The sequence below is a fragment of the Lepidochelys kempii genome, chromosome 8 (assembly GCF_965140285.1).
Source record: "Lepidochelys kempii isolate rLepKem1 chromosome 8, rLepKem1.hap1, whole genome shotgun sequence".
NCBI lineage: Eukaryota > Metazoa > Chordata > Testudines > Cheloniidae > Lepidochelys > Lepidochelys kempii.
In genome coordinates this window covers 38,990,333-39,008,495 of record NC_136387.1, presented here as the reverse complement: position 1 = coordinate 39,008,495, position 18,163 = coordinate 38,990,333, and the positions used below count along the sequence as shown (strand labels likewise).

General features: G+C 53.2%; 1 protein-coding gene and 1 pseudogene across 4 annotated transcripts in view; one reads left to right on the top strand and one right to left on the bottom strand.

The window, feature by feature from the left end:
- Positions 1-14,252, top strand: part of ARAP3 (ArfGAP with RhoGAP domain, ankyrin repeat and PH domain 3) — a 77,354-nt gene extending 63,102 nt beyond the window's left edge. For all 3 annotated transcript variants that reach the window (XM_073356187.2, XM_073356186.2, XM_073356185.2), the window contains one exon: positions 13,743-14,252. In XM_073356187.2, coding sequence (XP_073212288.2) covers positions 13,743-13,758 — 16 coding nt within the window. In that variant the 3' untranslated portion in view covers positions 13,759-14,252. The remainder of the gene's footprint in view (positions 1-13,742) is intronic.
- Positions 202-13,603, bottom strand: LOC140915811 (proteinase-activated receptor 4-like; annotated as a pseudogene). The gene is made up of 2 exons (XR_013636159.1): positions 13,450-13,603; positions 202-1,808 (listed from the first exon to the last, which is right to left on the bottom strand). The product of XR_013636159.1 is annotated as a proteinase-activated receptor 4-like (transcript).
- Positions 14,253-18,163: the final 3,911 nt, after the last annotated feature.

The window sequence follows — 18,163 nt, the reverse complement described above, 5'->3', positions numbered from 1 at the left end:
CTCATCTGAATAGGGGTGGATTCTGAAACCTAATGACAGCGCAAACACGACCCCACTGCTGAGCATCGCAGCAGTGAATATTTTACCCCCTTGATTCCAAACAGGCTGAACTGGGGCCAGCAGCCCCTCCGCCAAGCTGGCCACGTGCCCCTGGCTGCGACTCAGCGCAGCTCCACACAGTCAATACAACATGGCACCACATTGACACATGACGGGGGGGTGGGGAGCAGCCAGTGCGGAGCTGAGTTCCAGACTCAGTAACTGGGGCCCATGTGTGCATGGGCACCCCTGATCCTAGCCACATCTGGATGTCCAGGATGCTGCCGGTTTGCAGTGTGTGCCCCCAGAGACCAGGAGGACCCTACTGCAGCTGGTGAGTCCAGCTCACTGGAGTGTGCAGAGCCTGAGGATACTGATGGGCTGATGTGCATTAGGTACCGAGCCCCATGGGGTAGGGCTGCACCGCTTAAAGGAGAAGGGACTCAGCCAAGGACCCAGAGGAAGGCAGTGTCAGTGCTACTCCTGGTCCCTGTCTCCCTCTCCTGAGATAGCGCCCGTGGCATGGCTGGAGGTGCCTTCTGTGCAGCTCACCCAGAGCTGGGGCAGAGCGAGGTGTGGGCCCTGCGTCACAAAGGAAGCACTGGGGGCAGAGCTGGGGAGCAAGCCATTTCCAAATGCTTGGTTGCCCCATGGGCAGTGGTGGTGAAAACAGAAAGCAGTTTCCCAGTCCCCTCCCACTGCCTGAGGGCTCCCCAGGGCCGTGGCCTAGCGCTGGCACTGCTCGCTGGACCTCTGGGGCAGCATAAACTTCTCAGAGGCCCTGCCTGAGGAGGACTTGTCATCCCCCCTCCAGCAGCAGGGCCTAGCTCGGAGCCGGGCCCGGAAGTCTCGAGAGACGTAGAAGTAGATGAAGGGGTCGATGCAGTTGTTGAAGGCGCTGGCGGCCAGGGCCAGCACATACCAGGTGTAGGTGCGGTTGTGCCACTCGGGCTGGGACTGCAGGTAGTGGAAGAAGAGCAGCACATTGCTGGGCGTGAAGCACAGGGCGAAGACCAGCAGCACCAGGGCCAGGAGGCGTACCACGTGGCCATAGTGCTGCCCCTTGAGGAGCAGCCACCCCAGCACCCAGCCGTAGGAGAAGGTGATGAGCACGAAGGGCACGGCGAAGCCCACCACCACCAGTGCAGGGAAGTAGTAGGCCAGCTCGTGCTCTGTGTCCAGGTCGAGGATGTCGTGGCAGGTGGTGATGTTCAACTCTAGGACGGGCTGGGAATGGTGGTAGCGCAGCAGCGGGCTCAAACCCAGCCCCACGGCCAGCCAGACACCCACACAGACTCCCACTGCCTGCCAGACATGCGAGGAGCCCCTCCACAGGAAGGGGTGCACCAGCGAGACGTAGCGGTCCAGGCTGATGCAGGTGAGCAAGAGGATGGAGCCATACATGTTCCCATAGAAGAGGGTGACCAAAGCACGGCATGCATAGTCCCCAAGGAGCCAGTTGTTGCCCAGCAGATGGTAGGAGATCTTGAAGGGCAGCAGGAGGGTGAAGAGCAGGTCAGCACCGGCCAGGTTGAGCAGGAAGATGGTGGAGGAGCATTTCTTGGTCTTGGTGGCCAACACCCAGAAAGCCAGGGTATTGGCTGGCAGCCCGATCAGCAGCACCATGGAGTAGAGCGTGGGGAGGACCAGCGTGGTCACTGGGCTGCGGAGGTGAGACTCCAGCCAGGAGCCAGAGAACGTGGTGTTCCTGCCGGCCTCCTCGCAGGTTGAGATGCGGATCATGGCTCGGCCTTTGGTTTGCCTGGGTGCTGCAGGGCCAAGATAGAAGGGTAAGGGCATTCCTACAGTCTGCAGGCCAGGAGCCTGGGCACAGCCTGCCGCCCCCCCGACGCCAGGCCTACAGATCACCAACGCTCTGCCCAGCCCCTGCTTGGGGCACTGTGCAGGCACGGGGAACTCAGACCCATGGGTATCCCCATTCTGCAGAAGGGTACCCAAGGCAAGAAGGCTCCCAAGGCCATGAAGCCAGTCAGAGGCAGAGGCAGGATAAAAACCCAGGAGTCCTGGATCTGACTCCTGTGTGTAAGCCACAGACCGGCCTTCCCATGACTGTAAGTAGCCATCAGAGGGCAGTGTTCTAGCACAACGCTGGGTCCCAGTGACTATGGTTGGGGATTTGCAACAGTAGCTAGGTGGGTCCCAGGATGCTAGAGAGACAAGGTGGGGGAGGGAACAGCTTTCACTGGACCAACTGCTGATGGGAAGAGAGACAAGCTTTGAGCCACACACAGCTCTCCTTCAGGGCTGGGAAAGGTACCCGGAGCCAGAGGTGTTTGCAGGCCCCATCACCTGGCATGGGCCCTTGCAATACCCATTAATGACCTCTCCACCCAGTGTTCAGCTGTGACACTCCGAGGCTACGTCTACACTCAAACCGCTACTGGGGCACAGCTACTGCGCTGCAGTGCTTCAGTGTAGCCACTGGCGCGGGTCCTCCCAGTGTTGTCAATAATCGCACACCAGGCAGGCGCTGGAAGGATTCTGTCCCCAGAGTGCTGTCCACATGGGGGGAGGTCCGGTTCACTCGAGGCTCAGGGGGTGGATTTTTCACCCCAAGTGAGGGAGCTGGGTTGCCTTACCCTGGCCTGAGCCCCTTTACCAGCTGAGGAAGAGCTCTGTGTAGCCTCAGACTTCGGCTCTCCCACTGACAAATCTGAGCTCACCTGCCTTGGCTCTGGACTGAGCGGGTTTCCCAGGCACTGGAATACCAGGCTGGGCTCTGCCTGGAGCCCTTTCACCCCTGGGATTATCCCCAGTGCAGCCCAGCGGGAGCCGCCCCAGACCCATCGCCCAGCCCTGGCCAAAGAGATACCAAGTACCGGTAGCATACCACACTGATCACACCCCTCCCCCCTTGGCAGCTCAATGGGGAGGGAGGGGGCAACTTCTTGGGGGGGCAGATGTTTGTTGGGGGTAGGGGATGGCTCTTGCTCCAGCTGAGGGGCAGGATTGCATTACCAGGCAGGGTGCCCACCCTGAGGAGCTGCCAGTGTCACCCTGCCACTCGGAAGGCAGGATAAGCATGTGGAGGAGGGGCGCTCGGTGTGGGGGAACCAGAGGGAGGCGCTGAGGTGGACTTGGAATAGGAGCAGGGCCAGGCAGCCAGGGCGGAGCTGAGGTAGGCAAGCGGGTGGTGAAGAGGGCGGGTCTGCATGGCCTGCATGCTGCGGAGGCTGGCGCAGTCAGGTTGGGGGGAGCAGGGCGAGCAGGTGTGGGGGCCGGGAAAGAGGAAGCAGCACTAGGACATGCACAGCACAGCACATGGTGAGGGAGAGGTGGCGGGAGATGGGGTCAGTGTGAAATGGGACAGGAGCACCCCCTAAGGAGATGGCAGAGAAACATTGGGTATGAGAGGGGGAAGGCAGGGGAAGGTCATGTATACGGGGGCAGGGATGGCACACAACCCCAAGGCATAGGAGGGGAAGGGAGGAGATGCTGTCAGGGCTCAGCCCCTGCTCTTGGCTGCTCGCAGCAGGGTCTCCCCAGTCTTACCCATGTCGGTGAGGCCGCGAGCACACAGAGTGCTGGGAGTGCAGGGAAAGAAGGGGGCTGCTGTAGGGGTGAGCCCCGTGGACTAAGCCAGGAGGACCCCATTTGGGAGCGGGCTGGGGTGTTTGGAGGGCAGACCCAGGCAATGCCCCATCTTGGGGGCACTCCCCAGAGGACACGCTGGGCCCCCTGTCTGTGTTATAGTTGCCTCCTGCAGGGGGCACTGTGCAGGGCAGCCATGGGAGAGCCACAGAGCATCCTGCCCCTGCTTATGGCCCAGGTGGGGGAGGAATGAGTGGCATGGATGTGCTCTCCAGGCCCAGCCATGAGCCCTGCTGTACAGGCACTGCGAGCACATGGCCTTGCCTTTGAATCCCAGGCTCCCAGAGGCTGTCACTGGAGCCCCGGGGCGGATGTGTAAGAAGTGACCAGAACTGATAGCCCCTGCTGTTCCCCCCCCCATCCCCCCACTGCCCAGAGCCCTCCCACCCTGGTGAGCTGATTCCTGCACACTAGGCCCCAAAGAATCCATCACCTCCCCCAGGTCATTCCTGGAGTGAGAAGCCAGTTGCAGGCAGAGGATGGCAGGGCCAGGGCTTCCTCCAATGACTCCTGGCATCAGGTCAGGGCCAGGTGGACTGGCCCAGCATGGCCTCCATCCCCAGGGCTGGGCTGGCCAGGCCCCAGATTAGGTGTTAGGAACCATATTCAAAAAGAAGGAAGGTCCCGAGCCTCTGACAGCCCTTCCCCTGGGCCCAGCCTGTTGAGAGCTGCCAGAGCTGTGGGAAGAAGCCCAAGGACTCAGTCGAAAATCTCCTAGATCAAAGGATGCTGCCAGCAGCAGCAGCCCGGACACACTGCAAAGTGGCAGATGCACCAGGGGCATGCTGTGAGCTTCCACTGCTCACTGAGGTTTTCACAGTGTCTCAACTTGCTGGCCCTCCACCCTCCCAGAACACCCAGCCAGACACACACAGCTTGTGCTCCCCAGAGGTTGGGATGTCGGGACACACCCTGCCTGGGTGGCTGGGGTTGCTGTGGTCCAGGGGCAGTTAGTCTCAGCCCTGTTCTGAGGAGGAGCCTAGCGCTCTGCTGTGTGTTACAGGTGTCTGCGCAGAGTTTATGCTTTAAAGGTTCGAGAGCAGCTAATGCTTAACTAGAACCTGGTTCAAAGTACCAGACAGACGCTGTTACAGGAAATTAGCTGCAGTTTGTTGGTATTCTGTGTGGTAGTCCTTGACCGCTGGGAGCAGAGCACTTTAACCACAGGGCTCATGGTAGTAGACTACTGAGTTGCACATTAAACTGTGTTTGAGACAATTCCATCTGAGCCCTGCTCCAGACAGACCCTGAATCTCTTGCTGCTCTGATTGCAGGTGTTCATTCTAGCAGGACTGAGCAAGAATCCCGGGCCCACAGAGCCCACTACTGGAGTTTGATGTGTGTTACAGCAGCATGCCTTCTTCCCCTACCCCTCACCCAGGGTATGTGCAACGCAGCTCAGCCCTCCCTGGTAAAGACAGAAGAAAGCCTAGCTTGGCGAAGAAGCAATGGCTAAGCAGGGCCGCACTCCCCAGCCGTAGAGATCTGAGTGGGAGCACGCCAAGGGCAGAGCAGGCAGAAGGGGGGTCCGACTAGGAGCAATGGGGTGAAGTTAAGGGGAGATATACATAGGAAAATAGCAGTGGACTTTTCACAGGGTGAACTAGGCTGGTAGCACCATCTGTTATTAAGGTTGCCCAGCACTTCCTGTTACAGGGCCCTGTTTTCAGTTCCCTACAGCTTTACTTATCCACTTGGGCTGAAATTGTCCACGCAGGGTGCCTGCCTCAGGCTGAACTTTGGGAGGAAAGTTGCAGACAAAATAGTTCAGCCATTTGCAAGGAAGTAGGGCGGGAGACCGAGATTGGACTGGCTGACGTTTCCACGTCACTACCAGGAGGCCATGCTGAGTGCCACAGGAAGATTAGGCACCACAGGAAGTACTGCCCAAAGGGTCCTGAGTGAGAGCACCCTACAGGTTTCTGATTGGCCCATGCTCACTATTTAAGCCTGGAGGTTGGCCCAGGAAGTTGTCTGGATAGAAACACAGACTTCTGGTCAGCTGTGACTCCAGACTGAGCCTGGCTTCCTGATCGCTGTCTCTGACCCCAGCCTGGCTACCTCAGCTCTCCACCCCTACCTGAACCTGACACTTGCCTATGGATCATGGCTTTAGTGATTAATCCAGTCCCTGCTTGCTGACTGAAGCCTCAATGCCATTCTTGATATGTGGCCACCACCCCAGCTTTGAGTGCTAGGCCAGATTGCCTACGTCCCAGGCCCTTACACCTGGGTTGTTAAAGCCTTGAAAAAGCAAGCCAGGCCCAAAGAGGCCAGGGACTGTGAGCCCCTCATCTAGGGCATCTGGCCTCCTGACATTGTGGACTGTTTACCATACCAAAAGAGGAAAGGACTAGCAACAACCTGGCCAGAGGGCTGAGGTGACATCAAAGACCCAAACAAGCAGGCTAGATGGTAATTGGTACATCAAAGGAATAGGGAAAATGAGGCAGAGTTGCTGTGTTGCCTGGTTTTGCCATAAGGGGGCGCTGAAGATTTACAGCAACCTGTTCCAGTTTGCCCACCAATGTGTGCCATTCCCAGACAGTGTCTTGGTCTGCAAAGCACATGACAAAGCTATCAAACAGAGACAAGTACTCACCACCCAGTCCTGATGCCAATGCAGAAACTACAAATCACTGAGATGCACAGGAGCAGGAACTAGGCACAAATCTGGCAAACACCCCTTTTACAAGTGGAAGTCCCCAAAATACTCAAACCAAATTGGAAACCATTTTTGTTGTTGTGTTTCAGTTTCCAAACATCAACATGAAACACAAAATACTCAAATGTTTTGTCTGGACAGTAGCATCATTTTTCCACAGAAAACTTCTAGCCAAATGGACCTGGTCTCTTGGAGTTCCGATAAAATCCAGCTAGGATTTTTTTGTTCAAAACCATGTTGACCTGCTCTACTTGCTGTAGTGTTGGAGTGATTTTGGAAACCAACCTGTACAACTTAATCAGGAATGCCCCCTGGGCTCTGTGTATCCTTTATGATCTGGTATCGCCTCCTCCTAGGACAGCAGAGGGGCATTAAATCTTGATGGGCCTCCATTGTAAAAGGAAGCCCCTTGGACAAAAGGCTGGATTTTACCTTGGAGAACTGGTCTGTCAGGGGAGCGGTTGTCTGGCAACAAAGTCACCTGCTGGTGACTGCAGGACTAGAAGGGCAGAAGCTGGTGTGCGTGTGTCCCTCTCTCTGTGCTCATTTTTCACCAGTTTAAGATGAGGGAAGCTGGATGTTGTGGTGGGACCCATCTACCTGACGATGGCCTCCCAAAGAGCTGAATGGGGGGAAATGCAGGTAGGGTTTATTTTGTATGGATCTGTGTTAGGGCTGTCAAACAATTAAAAAAATTAATAGAGATTAATTGTGCGATTAAACAATAATAGAATACAATTTATTTAAATATTTTGGATGTTTTCTATATTTTCAAATTGACTGATTTCAATTACTATACAGAATACAAAGTGTACAGTGCTCACTTTATATTTATTTTTATTACAAATATTTGCACTGTAAAAAACAAAAGAAATAGTATTTTCAATTCACCTAATACAAGTACTGTAATGCAATCTCTTTATCATGAAAGTTGAACTTAAAAATGTAGAATTATTTGCAAAAAATAACTGCATTCAAAAATAAAACAATGTAAAACTTTAGAGCCTATAAGTCTGCTCAGTCCTACTTCTTGTTCAGTTGTTCAGACAAACAAGTTTGTTTACATTTGCAGGAGATAAAGCTGCCTGCTTCTTGTTCACAGTGTCCCTTGAAAGTGAGAATAGGCGTTCGCACTGTTGCAGCTGGTGTCCCAAGATATTTACATACCAGATGTGCTAAAGATTCATATGTCCCTTTGTGCTTCATTCATCATTCCATCAGCGTCCATGCTGATGATGGGTTCTGCTCGATAACGATCCAAAGCAATGCGGACCGATGCATGTTCATTTTCATAATCTGAGTCAGATGCCACCAGTAAAAGGTTTGGGTTCTGTAGTTTCTGCATCAGAGAGTTGATCTTTTAAGACTTCTGAAAGCATGCTCCACACCTCATCCCTCTCAGATTTTGGAAGGCACTTAAGATTTTTAAACCTTCGGTTAAGTGCTATAGCTGTCTTTAGAAATCTCACATTGGTACCTGCTTTGCGTTTTGTCAAATCTGCAGCGAAAGTGTTCTTAAAATGAACATGTGCTGAGTCATCTGAGACTACTATAACATGAAATATATGCAGAATGTGGGTAAAACAGAGCCGCAGACATACAATTCTCCCCCAAAGAGTTCGGTCACAAATTTAATTAACGCATTATTTTTTTAATGAGCATCATCAGCATAGAAGCATGTCCCCTGGAATGGTGGCCGAAGCATAAAGGGGCATACGAATGTTTAGCATATCTGGCACGTACCTTGCAATGCCAGCTGCAAAAGTCCCATGCGAACACCTGTTCTCACTTTCCCATGACATTGTAAATAAGAAGTGGGCAGCATTATCTCCTGTAAATGTAAACAAACTTGTTTGTCTTAACAATTGGCTGAACAAGAAGTAGGACTGAGTGGACTTGTAGGCGCTAAAGTTTTGCATTGATTTGTTTTTGAGTGCAGTTATGTAACAAAAAAAAAGTCTACATTTGTAAGTTGTATTTTCATGGTAAAGAGATTGCACTACAGTACTTATATGAGGTGAACTGAAAAAATACTTTCTTTTGTTTATCATTTTTAGAGTCCAAATATTTGTAATCAAAAATAATAATATAAAGTGAGTAGTATATACTTTGTATTCTGTGTTGTAACTGAAATCAATATATTTGAAAATGTAGAAAAAGCATCCAAAATATTTAATACATTTCAATTGGTATTCTATTGATTAACAGTGCGATTAAAATTGCAATTAATCGCAATGAATTTTTTTTATCATGATGAATTTTTTTGATTTAACCACGTGAGTTATCTGTGATTAATCGACAACCCTAATCTGTGTATTTCTTGTGTGTGATTTAGTAAAGAGCACCAGTGTTATGGAGCAAAGTGTCTGTGTGTTCCGTGCTACCCCTGAGATAGTTAACCGTAACCCAGAAGGTTCACACTTTCGCTGAAGTTCTGGGAGAGCACGTGTTTATGCTCCAGGGTGAGTCCAAGGGCCAGTACTAGTTCAGGGGCACCATGTAGGCTCCAGCTCTCAGGAGGGGGTGCTAGATCGATGGTGTGCACCCTGAGTATGCTGAGGGACCTAGGGTGACCAGACATTCCGATGCTCCAGCTGCTTTTTTTTTTTTTTGCTTCCCCCATGTGTCCCAATATTTTGTCCGTTTCATCTGGTCACTCTAGAGGGACCCCAAGCCTGGGGCAGTGCCTGGACACTGTTCAGATTCAGGAGGCTTAAAACACACAGGAGTCCAGAGGCTGGGTTCCCCACACAGCATGCTGCTCCGGGAACCTGACCCCATCTGTGATAAGTGGCAGAGTATGAGAGATTCAGCCATGTCCAAGAAGTGGTCAGTGTCAATTTGAACCATGCCCTTCTAGAAAATATCTTCAGAACACCTTTGTGTAATGGACGGGTATTGGACAGTGAGTCTTCCAGTCCTCGATAGCAGAAGCCACCAGATCTTAACAGGGCAATAGTGCACGTATATATATATAACTAGGCCTGCTTTGCATGTGGTTACTAAAACCAGTCACCAGCAGTGCCCATGTGGCTTCCTCTTTCTTAATGTTGCACAGACAGCAAAGACTCAACACCTGCCATCAGCCTAACACTTCATTGCTGCTGCTGCACCACACAGCCTAGAAGTGCCCTACAAGATGGGCCCGAACTCCTGCCTTAGCAACCTTCAGGGCAGAAGCTGGGCAAAGTCGCTTTGCTGAATTCCTGTGTGTCAGAGCCACACCTGACACAGATTCAATAGCATCAGTGCCAAAATGAGGCCCCACGGCCCTGAAGCAACTGCTCCAGCAGGACGGCTAGATGGGAAAGCCCGTGGCGCTGACAGTGGTAGGGATCGGGGAGGCCACACCCAAAGGGCCAAGATCCAGCATATGCAGAGTTCTGAGGCCTCAGACTTCGGCAGGGATCCCTGCTAGCGACTGAGTCGCACACACGCTTGAGAGGTGCCATTCTGGCCACAGGGGGACTGGAAATTGGAGCCCTTGTGAAAGGCCAAGCAAAGGAGCCATGTATAACACGTGACATGGCAACCCAAGCTTGGACCAAGTGAGAATGGCCTGAACTGTAGCAAAATGGCCAGACTACTCGGTAAGAGCTGATGGCTAGGCTTTTGGGAGCTGGATCCTCTCGCAGACACTAACACAGCCCCAGCTGGCCAGTGCTGCAAGTGAAAACTGATAATGGCGCCCAACTCTCTCGGGCTGAGTCTGAGCAAAGGCTGGCTGTTGGAGCACATGAACTCAACTGCACAGCCCAGCGGAAAGCCTGAGTCAGCAGCCTGACCACAGCTGCTCAGAGCTTGGCAAGGAGCTGCACTGGCCGAGTGGAATACCGCAGCGGACTGCACTGGCAGCAGCCTGGGTGATGGTGTTGGTGACACTGGGCACTACACTAGGTAACTCGGGAGGGTGGAAGACCACGAGTGTCGAGGAAGCCCTCCTGCTCTAGGCCTGGATAAACCAAGGCCCCTTTGCTCCTTGAACCCTCTGTGATCCTGCATAACTCTGAGGAAGCTAGCACAAACAGACAGGTTTGCACATGGCTCGCCAGCCAAGGCCAGCTTCAGCCTGGGAAACAGATGGATAAGGCAGAAATGTTTAGCAAAAACCAGTAACAAATAGGGCAAGGCTTGGGCAATGCTACTGAGGAAAAACACAACTGGCTGCTTTAGCTGATTGGCTACGGTATTGTATGGGGCAACAGGTAATTGGTTGCATAAGCTTGTATAGTGAAATAGGCAAAGGTATAAAATGTATACTGGAATTTGCTGCGCTGCTGCAGGATTTGAGACAGCTCAGTCTCCCTGCGCCCTATTTGGAGCTCCAAATAAATCTCTCTGCTTCGCCACCCCGTTATGGTCATTGGCGCGACGCACACCGGGCAACGAACCCAGCTGTTGCTTGCTTCGGGCACTCTGTGCCGGCAACAGTGGAAAACGTCCAGGGGAACAGCCGACAAGGAACTGAGGAAAGAGGAACTGAGCACACAATTCACTGATTGCCAAGCCAAGGGTCGACCAGAGTGTTATCTGGGCTGACACAGCGAGGAAAGCCATCTCCAACCACCCCACTGGAAAGCGGGACCTGGGCTGAGCCGACAGCCCCGGGGAGGCAGATATAGCGACATCAGAGATACAGCCACATTTCCCATGGTGCCTGAGCCAACCGAGATAGCAACCTGTGTGCAGAGCTGGGAGGTGCCTGCAGCTCCCCTCATGCACAGGGGTGATTGCAGCCCCAGCAGGATTGCAGGACTCAGGAGAGAGAGAGACTCGGCAGGCAGCAGCAGACAGCAGTTGGGATTGTGGTATCTGTTTGCTCTTGCTAAACACAGAGAGTTTTCCCAGGGTGCAGGCATTAGTGCTGACTGGGTTTCTAGCAGAGGGTGCAGGTTGGATGGTTAATGCATTTGTGCATTCTTTATGCCCGTGCCAGAGGGGATGTTACAAGTCAATGCATTACGCTCAGCTGCATGGAGCCAAGTAGCTGGCTCCACGCAGCTGAGCTTAATGTATCGACTTGTAACATCCCCTCTGGCACGGGCATAAAGAATGCACAGCATTGTAAGGTATGTACGTGAGCACAGTGCTGCTCACGCTGTGCTCCATAAAGCTGAGCTGTCCTCCCCAGCCTCCTTTACAGCCATTGGATTCTATGACAGCTGGCCGAGTGGCCGAGAGCGTTGGACACTGCCGCATCCAGGATGTAGTCATGCAGGGAGGCCATGCATCGACCTGCTGTGATTGTGATACCCACAACACCCTTCCTGAATATGATACCATGGGCCCAGTGCACCAGCCCCATTTATGTCTGTGAAGCACTGTGCATCCAGCCCTGCCACCGTCCACAGCAGGGGGAATGTTACGAGTGCACGGAGCCGCTGAACCCAGGAATTCAGGCGCGTGGGGCAGGGGCGGTTCCCAGGGAGGGAGGTCGAGAGCTCACCTGAGTTGCAGACAGGAGGGCATAAAGCACCAGGGGAAACCAAAAACCTTCAGATAAGACTGTCAACATGGGTGGCTTACGGGCAGGCTCCTGGGTCCATATTTAGATGGCCCTAAGTAGATGGCCTGATTTTCAAAGGCAGCGAATCCCCAGCCACTCCTGTTGACTCCAGTGGGATCTCAGCACCTTTGAAAATCAAACCACTCCTTTAGGTGCCTGCATAGAATCATAGAATATCAGGGTTGGAAGGGACCTCAGGAGGTCATCTAGTCCAACCCCCTGCTCAAAAGCAGGACCCATACCCAATTAAATCATCCCAGCCAGGGCTTTGTCAAGCCTGACCTTAAAAACTTCTAAGGAAGGAGATTCCACCACCTCCCTGCAGATGGATGTAGGAGCCAAACAGCAGCCTGCAATGTTCCTCGGTCATGTTTCAGACCCAGCTGGATGGATTTCCTGCGGCCTGTGCCCAAGCCTGCCCCTTGGCTCTCGGACCAGGCAGGGAGCATTGCAGGCCAGCAGGGGCATTTGGTGTTATTTCTACCCAGCCAAGGTGAAGGAAGGGAGCCCAACCCACAAGCCCATGGCTTTTTCATTTGGAAAGTCTACCAGCTGAGAAGAAGGAAGTTCATGGCTCCCATCCCTCCTCCCCCAACCCCAGCGGAGTCTCAGTCTGACTGTCTCTAAAACAGTGGTATGTGCACTCCTGGGGGTATGCAGAGATCTTCCAGGGGGTACATCAACTCATCTAGATATTTGCCTAGTTTTACAACAGGCTGCAGAAAAAGCACTAGTGAAGTCAGTACAAACTAAAATTTCATACAGACAATGACTTGTTTATACTGCTCTATATACTGTACACTGAACTGTAAGGACAATATTTATATCCCAATTGATTTATTTTATAATTATATGGTAAAAATGAGAAAGTTGTTCAGTAACAATGAGCTGAGTCACTTTTGCATTTTTATGTCTGATTTTATAAGCAAGTAGTTTTTAAGTGAGGTGAAACTTGGGGTACACAAGACAAATCAGACTGAAAGGGGTCCAGTTGTCTGGAAAGGTTGAGAGCCACTACTCTGAGATGAACAAACAGCCTGCCCCAAATGCTCCCAGCTCCAAATGGGCAGGCACATCCCTGCTCCACCGCCTCAGCAATAGCAGTCCTCGGTGATAACAGAGCCCACGGGCCTGACATCCTGACAACAAACAGCGGCTGGCCAGCCGGTCAGAGTGGGGACAGGAGGGCTCGGACCTAATGCACTATAAGCCCTGGGCTATGGGTGGGAATTCCCCCCCAGGTCATGGGATTCATAGCCAGGCTCTCACCCATCAGACAGGTGTCCAGCTGAGGCCTCTGGGAGCAAGAAATCCTTGCACCAAACAGGAAGCCATGGCAATGCATTCATCCCGATGGCCTGTGGGGCCCTGGCCTCACCCACCAGGCAGCTCGGCACCTAGGCAGAGAGAAGGAAGAACCCACTTGCCTTATGCAACCTTATAAGCAGCGTGTCCAATTCTACCCAGCCAGTGCTAAGAGAGTCCTCCCCGGAGTTGCTCCCTGCCCCCACTGCAGTGAGCCCAAGAGGGGAGACTCCCATGGGCATTGGGATGGCTTGAAGCGGGGGGGGCGGGAGGGGAAAACCTCCTCACCATGTGGAGCAAAGGAGCCTCGCAGGGCGCTTACCTGTGGGGCATTGCTCAGCCCAGCCCAGCCAGGTGCAGGTGAGTAGAAGTGAGGTGCAGAGAGCTGCAGAGTATGGCCCAGACTGCAGGGACAACATGTTTGCAACCCAGGCAGGCTAGACTTCATCTGAACTGGGGCAGCGAGTGCAGCACATGCGTGGTGCATTGTCTGGCTCTGTAAAGTGCTGGATGAGGGGGCGGCCCCTGCGGGGAGAGTCCCAGTGATGGCACAGGCGCTAGACAACTCCCTCTCTGGTTCCTTTTCTGTCGCTTTCTCTTCCTCTTTCCTTGCAGGCCGGGGTCTCTGTGATTCTGCGTTTGAACGCCCAGGGCAGGCGCTCACACCTGAGGAGCTGACAGAGGAGGCCTGAAATGTTCCCAGCCACAGTGTTGGGGACCCTGGGGCATGGCCACTAGGTAACTCGAGGGGATGGAAGACCATGAGTGTTGATGAAGCCCCCTCGCACTAGGCCCAGGTGTCCTTGGCCCCCCCGCCTGGAGGCACTCGCAGCAGTTATGCTGAGAATCTGCAACAATATGTTGCAGAGTCAGATTGCCTGAAACTAAACAAGGCCACACAGGGCAAATATAAAAAAACAATGCTAAATAAAGCAGCTTTATGTATAGTTTAACAAATAATACAAAAAAACAAGGAAACTAGCTGGTAACTAAATTAGCTGGCTATATGGATACTTAGGGCAGCTTGCTATTAAATAAGTATGCTTAAAAAAAAATGTATAAAAGCCTGTACAACTTCCTGCTCTGTGTGCAGGATTTGAGATTCTATTCTCCCTGTACCTTTTTGCAGCTGCAAATAAACTTTCCTGCTTCTCCACCCCGTTGTGATTATTGGGTGAAGCATACCGGGTAACGAACCAACCCCTGCTGTTGTTTTGCCTCTCGGCACTGGGTGCCGGCAACAACAGCATGTCTCTGGGGGCATACAGCCAGGACAGCGTAATGGCAACCAGACAGGGGGTCCGGATTTTCAAATGCCTACACCTGCCAGGGAGAGCCAGAGACATAGACATGCCATAGGCACACATGGCAACTAGCAGGTTGCGAGACACCCTGTAGTCAGCCTGGGGAGCCAGCCCTGGGCCCTAAGCAGCAGAATCACAGCTCAGCAGTGTAACATATTTGTAACGGTATTTAGCTGCACCAAGGCACTTTGGAAAGTCCCAGCCGGTGCCTCTCGGCAACTTAAAAAATCTGGCCCAGGTCCCTTGGAAACATCCACGGCCAGCAACCAGATACTGGGGCTGAAAGGAACAAACAGTTCTTTGGCTGGCCAAAGACTTCTCCCCATCCCATGCCCTTGTGGGACAGAGCAACAGGCTGGAATAAGGATTAAACTACTGGGTTCTCTAGCCATTTAATAGGAGCCTGTAGAAATTACTCTAGACATCTGGAGCATTTCATAGAGAACTGGGTCCTTTTCCAAGGGGAAGCCTCTGGAAACTCCTTGTTCTCCTTTACACCCAGGAGGACTTTTCCACAGGGTGCACACACTAAGGTCCAGTGACACAGTGACAGATGGGTGATTCCCAAAGAGCTGTGCATCGTGGAATGACTAGGATGGGCAGGGATCGGATGCATGGCGGGGTAGGACAGTGTGCTGCAGGCTCCTAGAAATGCTGTGGCTGCTTGCTAAGACATCCAGCTCTCGCTGAGGCTTGCACCGAGCCGGCTGCCGCTCACTCAGGCCACTGCAATGGTGTGGGAGCACCCATCATTGCTTTAGCTGCAGCAGCTGCGGCAAGGGGAACTCCCCTCCTGCATCCCCCCCAAGCGCCGTGGTGCAGGGATGGACCAACTCATCCCCACTTGCCCCATTGCTGGACGTACCAGTGATGCATGGAGAGGACCCAACAGAGCAGGACCAAGCTGCAGCACCGAGTGTGAATCTTGCAGCCGCTACAACCCACCTCTACATGCAGTTTCCTGGTCTGCTCTCTAGCTCCCCCCCCCCCCCCCCGACCTCCTGCTGCCTTTAGCTTTCTTGCGAGCTGGCCAGTGCAGGCACCTCCTTAGCAGCAGGCTGTCAAAGCAGCACAACCCCCAGCAGCCCCTGCCACTCTTATCCTCCTCTGCGAGCTGAGCACTTTGGAAAACTTGGTCATGACTCCCTTCTCCCACCCATCCTTCCTTGGCCAGCCAACGATGCAGCTTCCTGCAATGAGATACTGGGGGCAGGGGGAACGAGCAATGGGAAAAAGGGAGAAGGAGCCACTGGCCCAACTCCCTGTGCACCCTTTATGGGTCCCTAGAGAAAGGCCAGCAGAGTGACCGTGCCCTCTGGCTTCTATCTCACCCCCTTATTCCAAGCCATAACTAACAGCCCAGGCTGCTGTGCTGTTGCCCAGGGCCTCTCTCACCTGCAGCCATCTTACACCAATAAAGCACCAGCAAAGAGAGCAGAAATCCCGCCACCTCCCAGCAGGACTGGGGCAGACTGGGCAGCCGTTACTGCAGTGTGGCGCCTTCTGAACAGCAAAAAGCCCTGAGCCGGGCTCTAGCCCTGTGCAGCTGGCTGAATAATGGAGATGGTGAATAATATTGTTATTCGGTGAATAAATTATTCAGGACTTTTCTGCATTATTCAACCAATTCTATTTTCAGAATGTTCCGAAGAGCTGGGCTGGTGGAACAGGGCGCCGCAGGGACGTTGCAGGAGCCAGGCTTAGCAAGTCCCCTAGCTAGTGCCATGCTTCAGAGAACTGACCTGGGGTGGAGAACATGACAGAGCTCAGAAGCAGTGAGGCCCCATGACACCTTTTCCTGGAGGTCAGGCTGGGCCTGGGGTGAGATTAAGAATGGGCCTGGAACAGGGGGCCCCAGCCTCTGTCATTTAAACCACCAATAAACTCACTCAGGTCCCAATCCCTTGGTCATATCTGTGCAGCAGGACACCACAGTAGAGCTGCCACCTGTTCAGGTTTTCTCAGTAGCATCCATTTTTTGAGGTACCTGTCCCAGGAAAGCTGGACGGGTGCTCAGTGCCCACTGCCAGCTGGCCAGTGTTATGGGCTCAGGATCAGCCCACAAGGCCCATATTTTGCACCTCAGAGGTGGGAGCCCTACCTGTGTCCATGAGAGACCCATTGGGCTTGCCCCCTTGGATCTGGCTACAGGATTGGGGCCTAGCACATCAGCTGACATGCTGGGTTTGATCATCATGGTTAATGTTGCAAAACAGTTCCCATGCTAGAGCTGCAAATCCCTGTTTGCCCAGCCAGAGAACCAGCCGAAACCTGCCCCTGAAGGGAGACTGACTGGTCTTGGATGAATTGAGATAAGTCAGGCTGTGTTTCTGGGCTAGGAGTCAGAAGAGGGATTTGCCCAGCTACAAAGTTCTGACCTTGTTTAGGTGAGAAGAGCCTGGAAGTGCCTGAGCACTGAAAGGTCATAGTGGGCAAGTCGCTAGAGCACAGTGGGGAGAGCAGCGTTGATCCATGGATTGGTTTAAAGTAACAGCAGAAAATGTAGAACTGAGCAAATGCCCATCCCTGGGGATTTAACTAATACTCACTACTAGTCACTGACCTGTGTAGCTCAGAACCACGGGCCAGATTACACTGGAGCGGCAGGTGAGGGCACAGTGCTAGGGGCTGACACTGCCCCATTCAGCAAGGGGCCCCAGGCCTTGTAACTGTGTACGGTGCAGGGACAGCACTCGGGCCATGGGTGCTGCATGGGGCGAGTGAGCCACAGCTACTCTTCAAAGCTGGCGAGGAGCCTCCCAGCCCCAGACATCCCTCAGTGACAGGTCCCCCAAAGCTCCCCCAGCTTGCGGGCTTGGATTGTTTCAGTCCCAGGACTGAGAACTGCCCTGCTCCCCAGCCCTCTCCCCCAGGGCCAGGCTAACCAATAGCTCCACATGCCCAGTGCCACCCCAGGACATCCCCGCTCTCGAACAGACCAAAAATGGCTTTTTCGATTCACTAACAATCACAAACCAGTTCAGATTTGGCTGGAGCTGAATCCAGTGCTTTTCTTCTATATTTCAGAATTGCCGCCAATCCAAAACCTCAGTTATTCACCCTGGTCTGCTCTGCTCCGCTCCAGGGTTTATCTGGGCGTCTCTATGTACCACACACCTCTTCTCCAGCCTGGCTCCTGTGGGCCAAACCCCAGGCTGTCCCTGTCCCATGAATCACCCTCAGCCCCATCCCCAGTCAGGTCCCTGGGTGCAGGGAAGCTCCTTGTGGGGAGAAGGTGGAGCAAAGGAAAGGGGCATGGTGGATCGGGCAATATTAACGAGTCACAGGAAATGAGGCTAATCGAGGAGGGAACACATGGGTGGCAATGCCTCAGATAGGAATGGTATGAGACAGAGAGAGGGAGCTGGAGGCAGAGGGGAAGGGGAAGATGGGGATGGCAGAGCAGGAAGAGGACAAGGGAAAGCAAGGAAAGACACAGCTTTGTAGCTAGTGCATGATGGATGCAAGTGCAGGATTGGCCTGGATCCTTGACACCAAATGGCAACAGTTTATCAGGTGATAATCTCAGCCTCTTCCAGGGGGCCCCCTCCACACCAGAGCACTGTCCTAGCACCCCCCCGGACTCACTTGCCCCCAATCTCCCCTCCCCCAAGGGGCCTTCGAGCCCCTCCCCCAAGCATTGCTCATGCTTCTTGTGAGTGTACCAGCTTTGGAACGGCCAGAGCTGCTGTTCAGTCCTTTAAGGCTGGCCAGGATAACCAATGGGCCTGG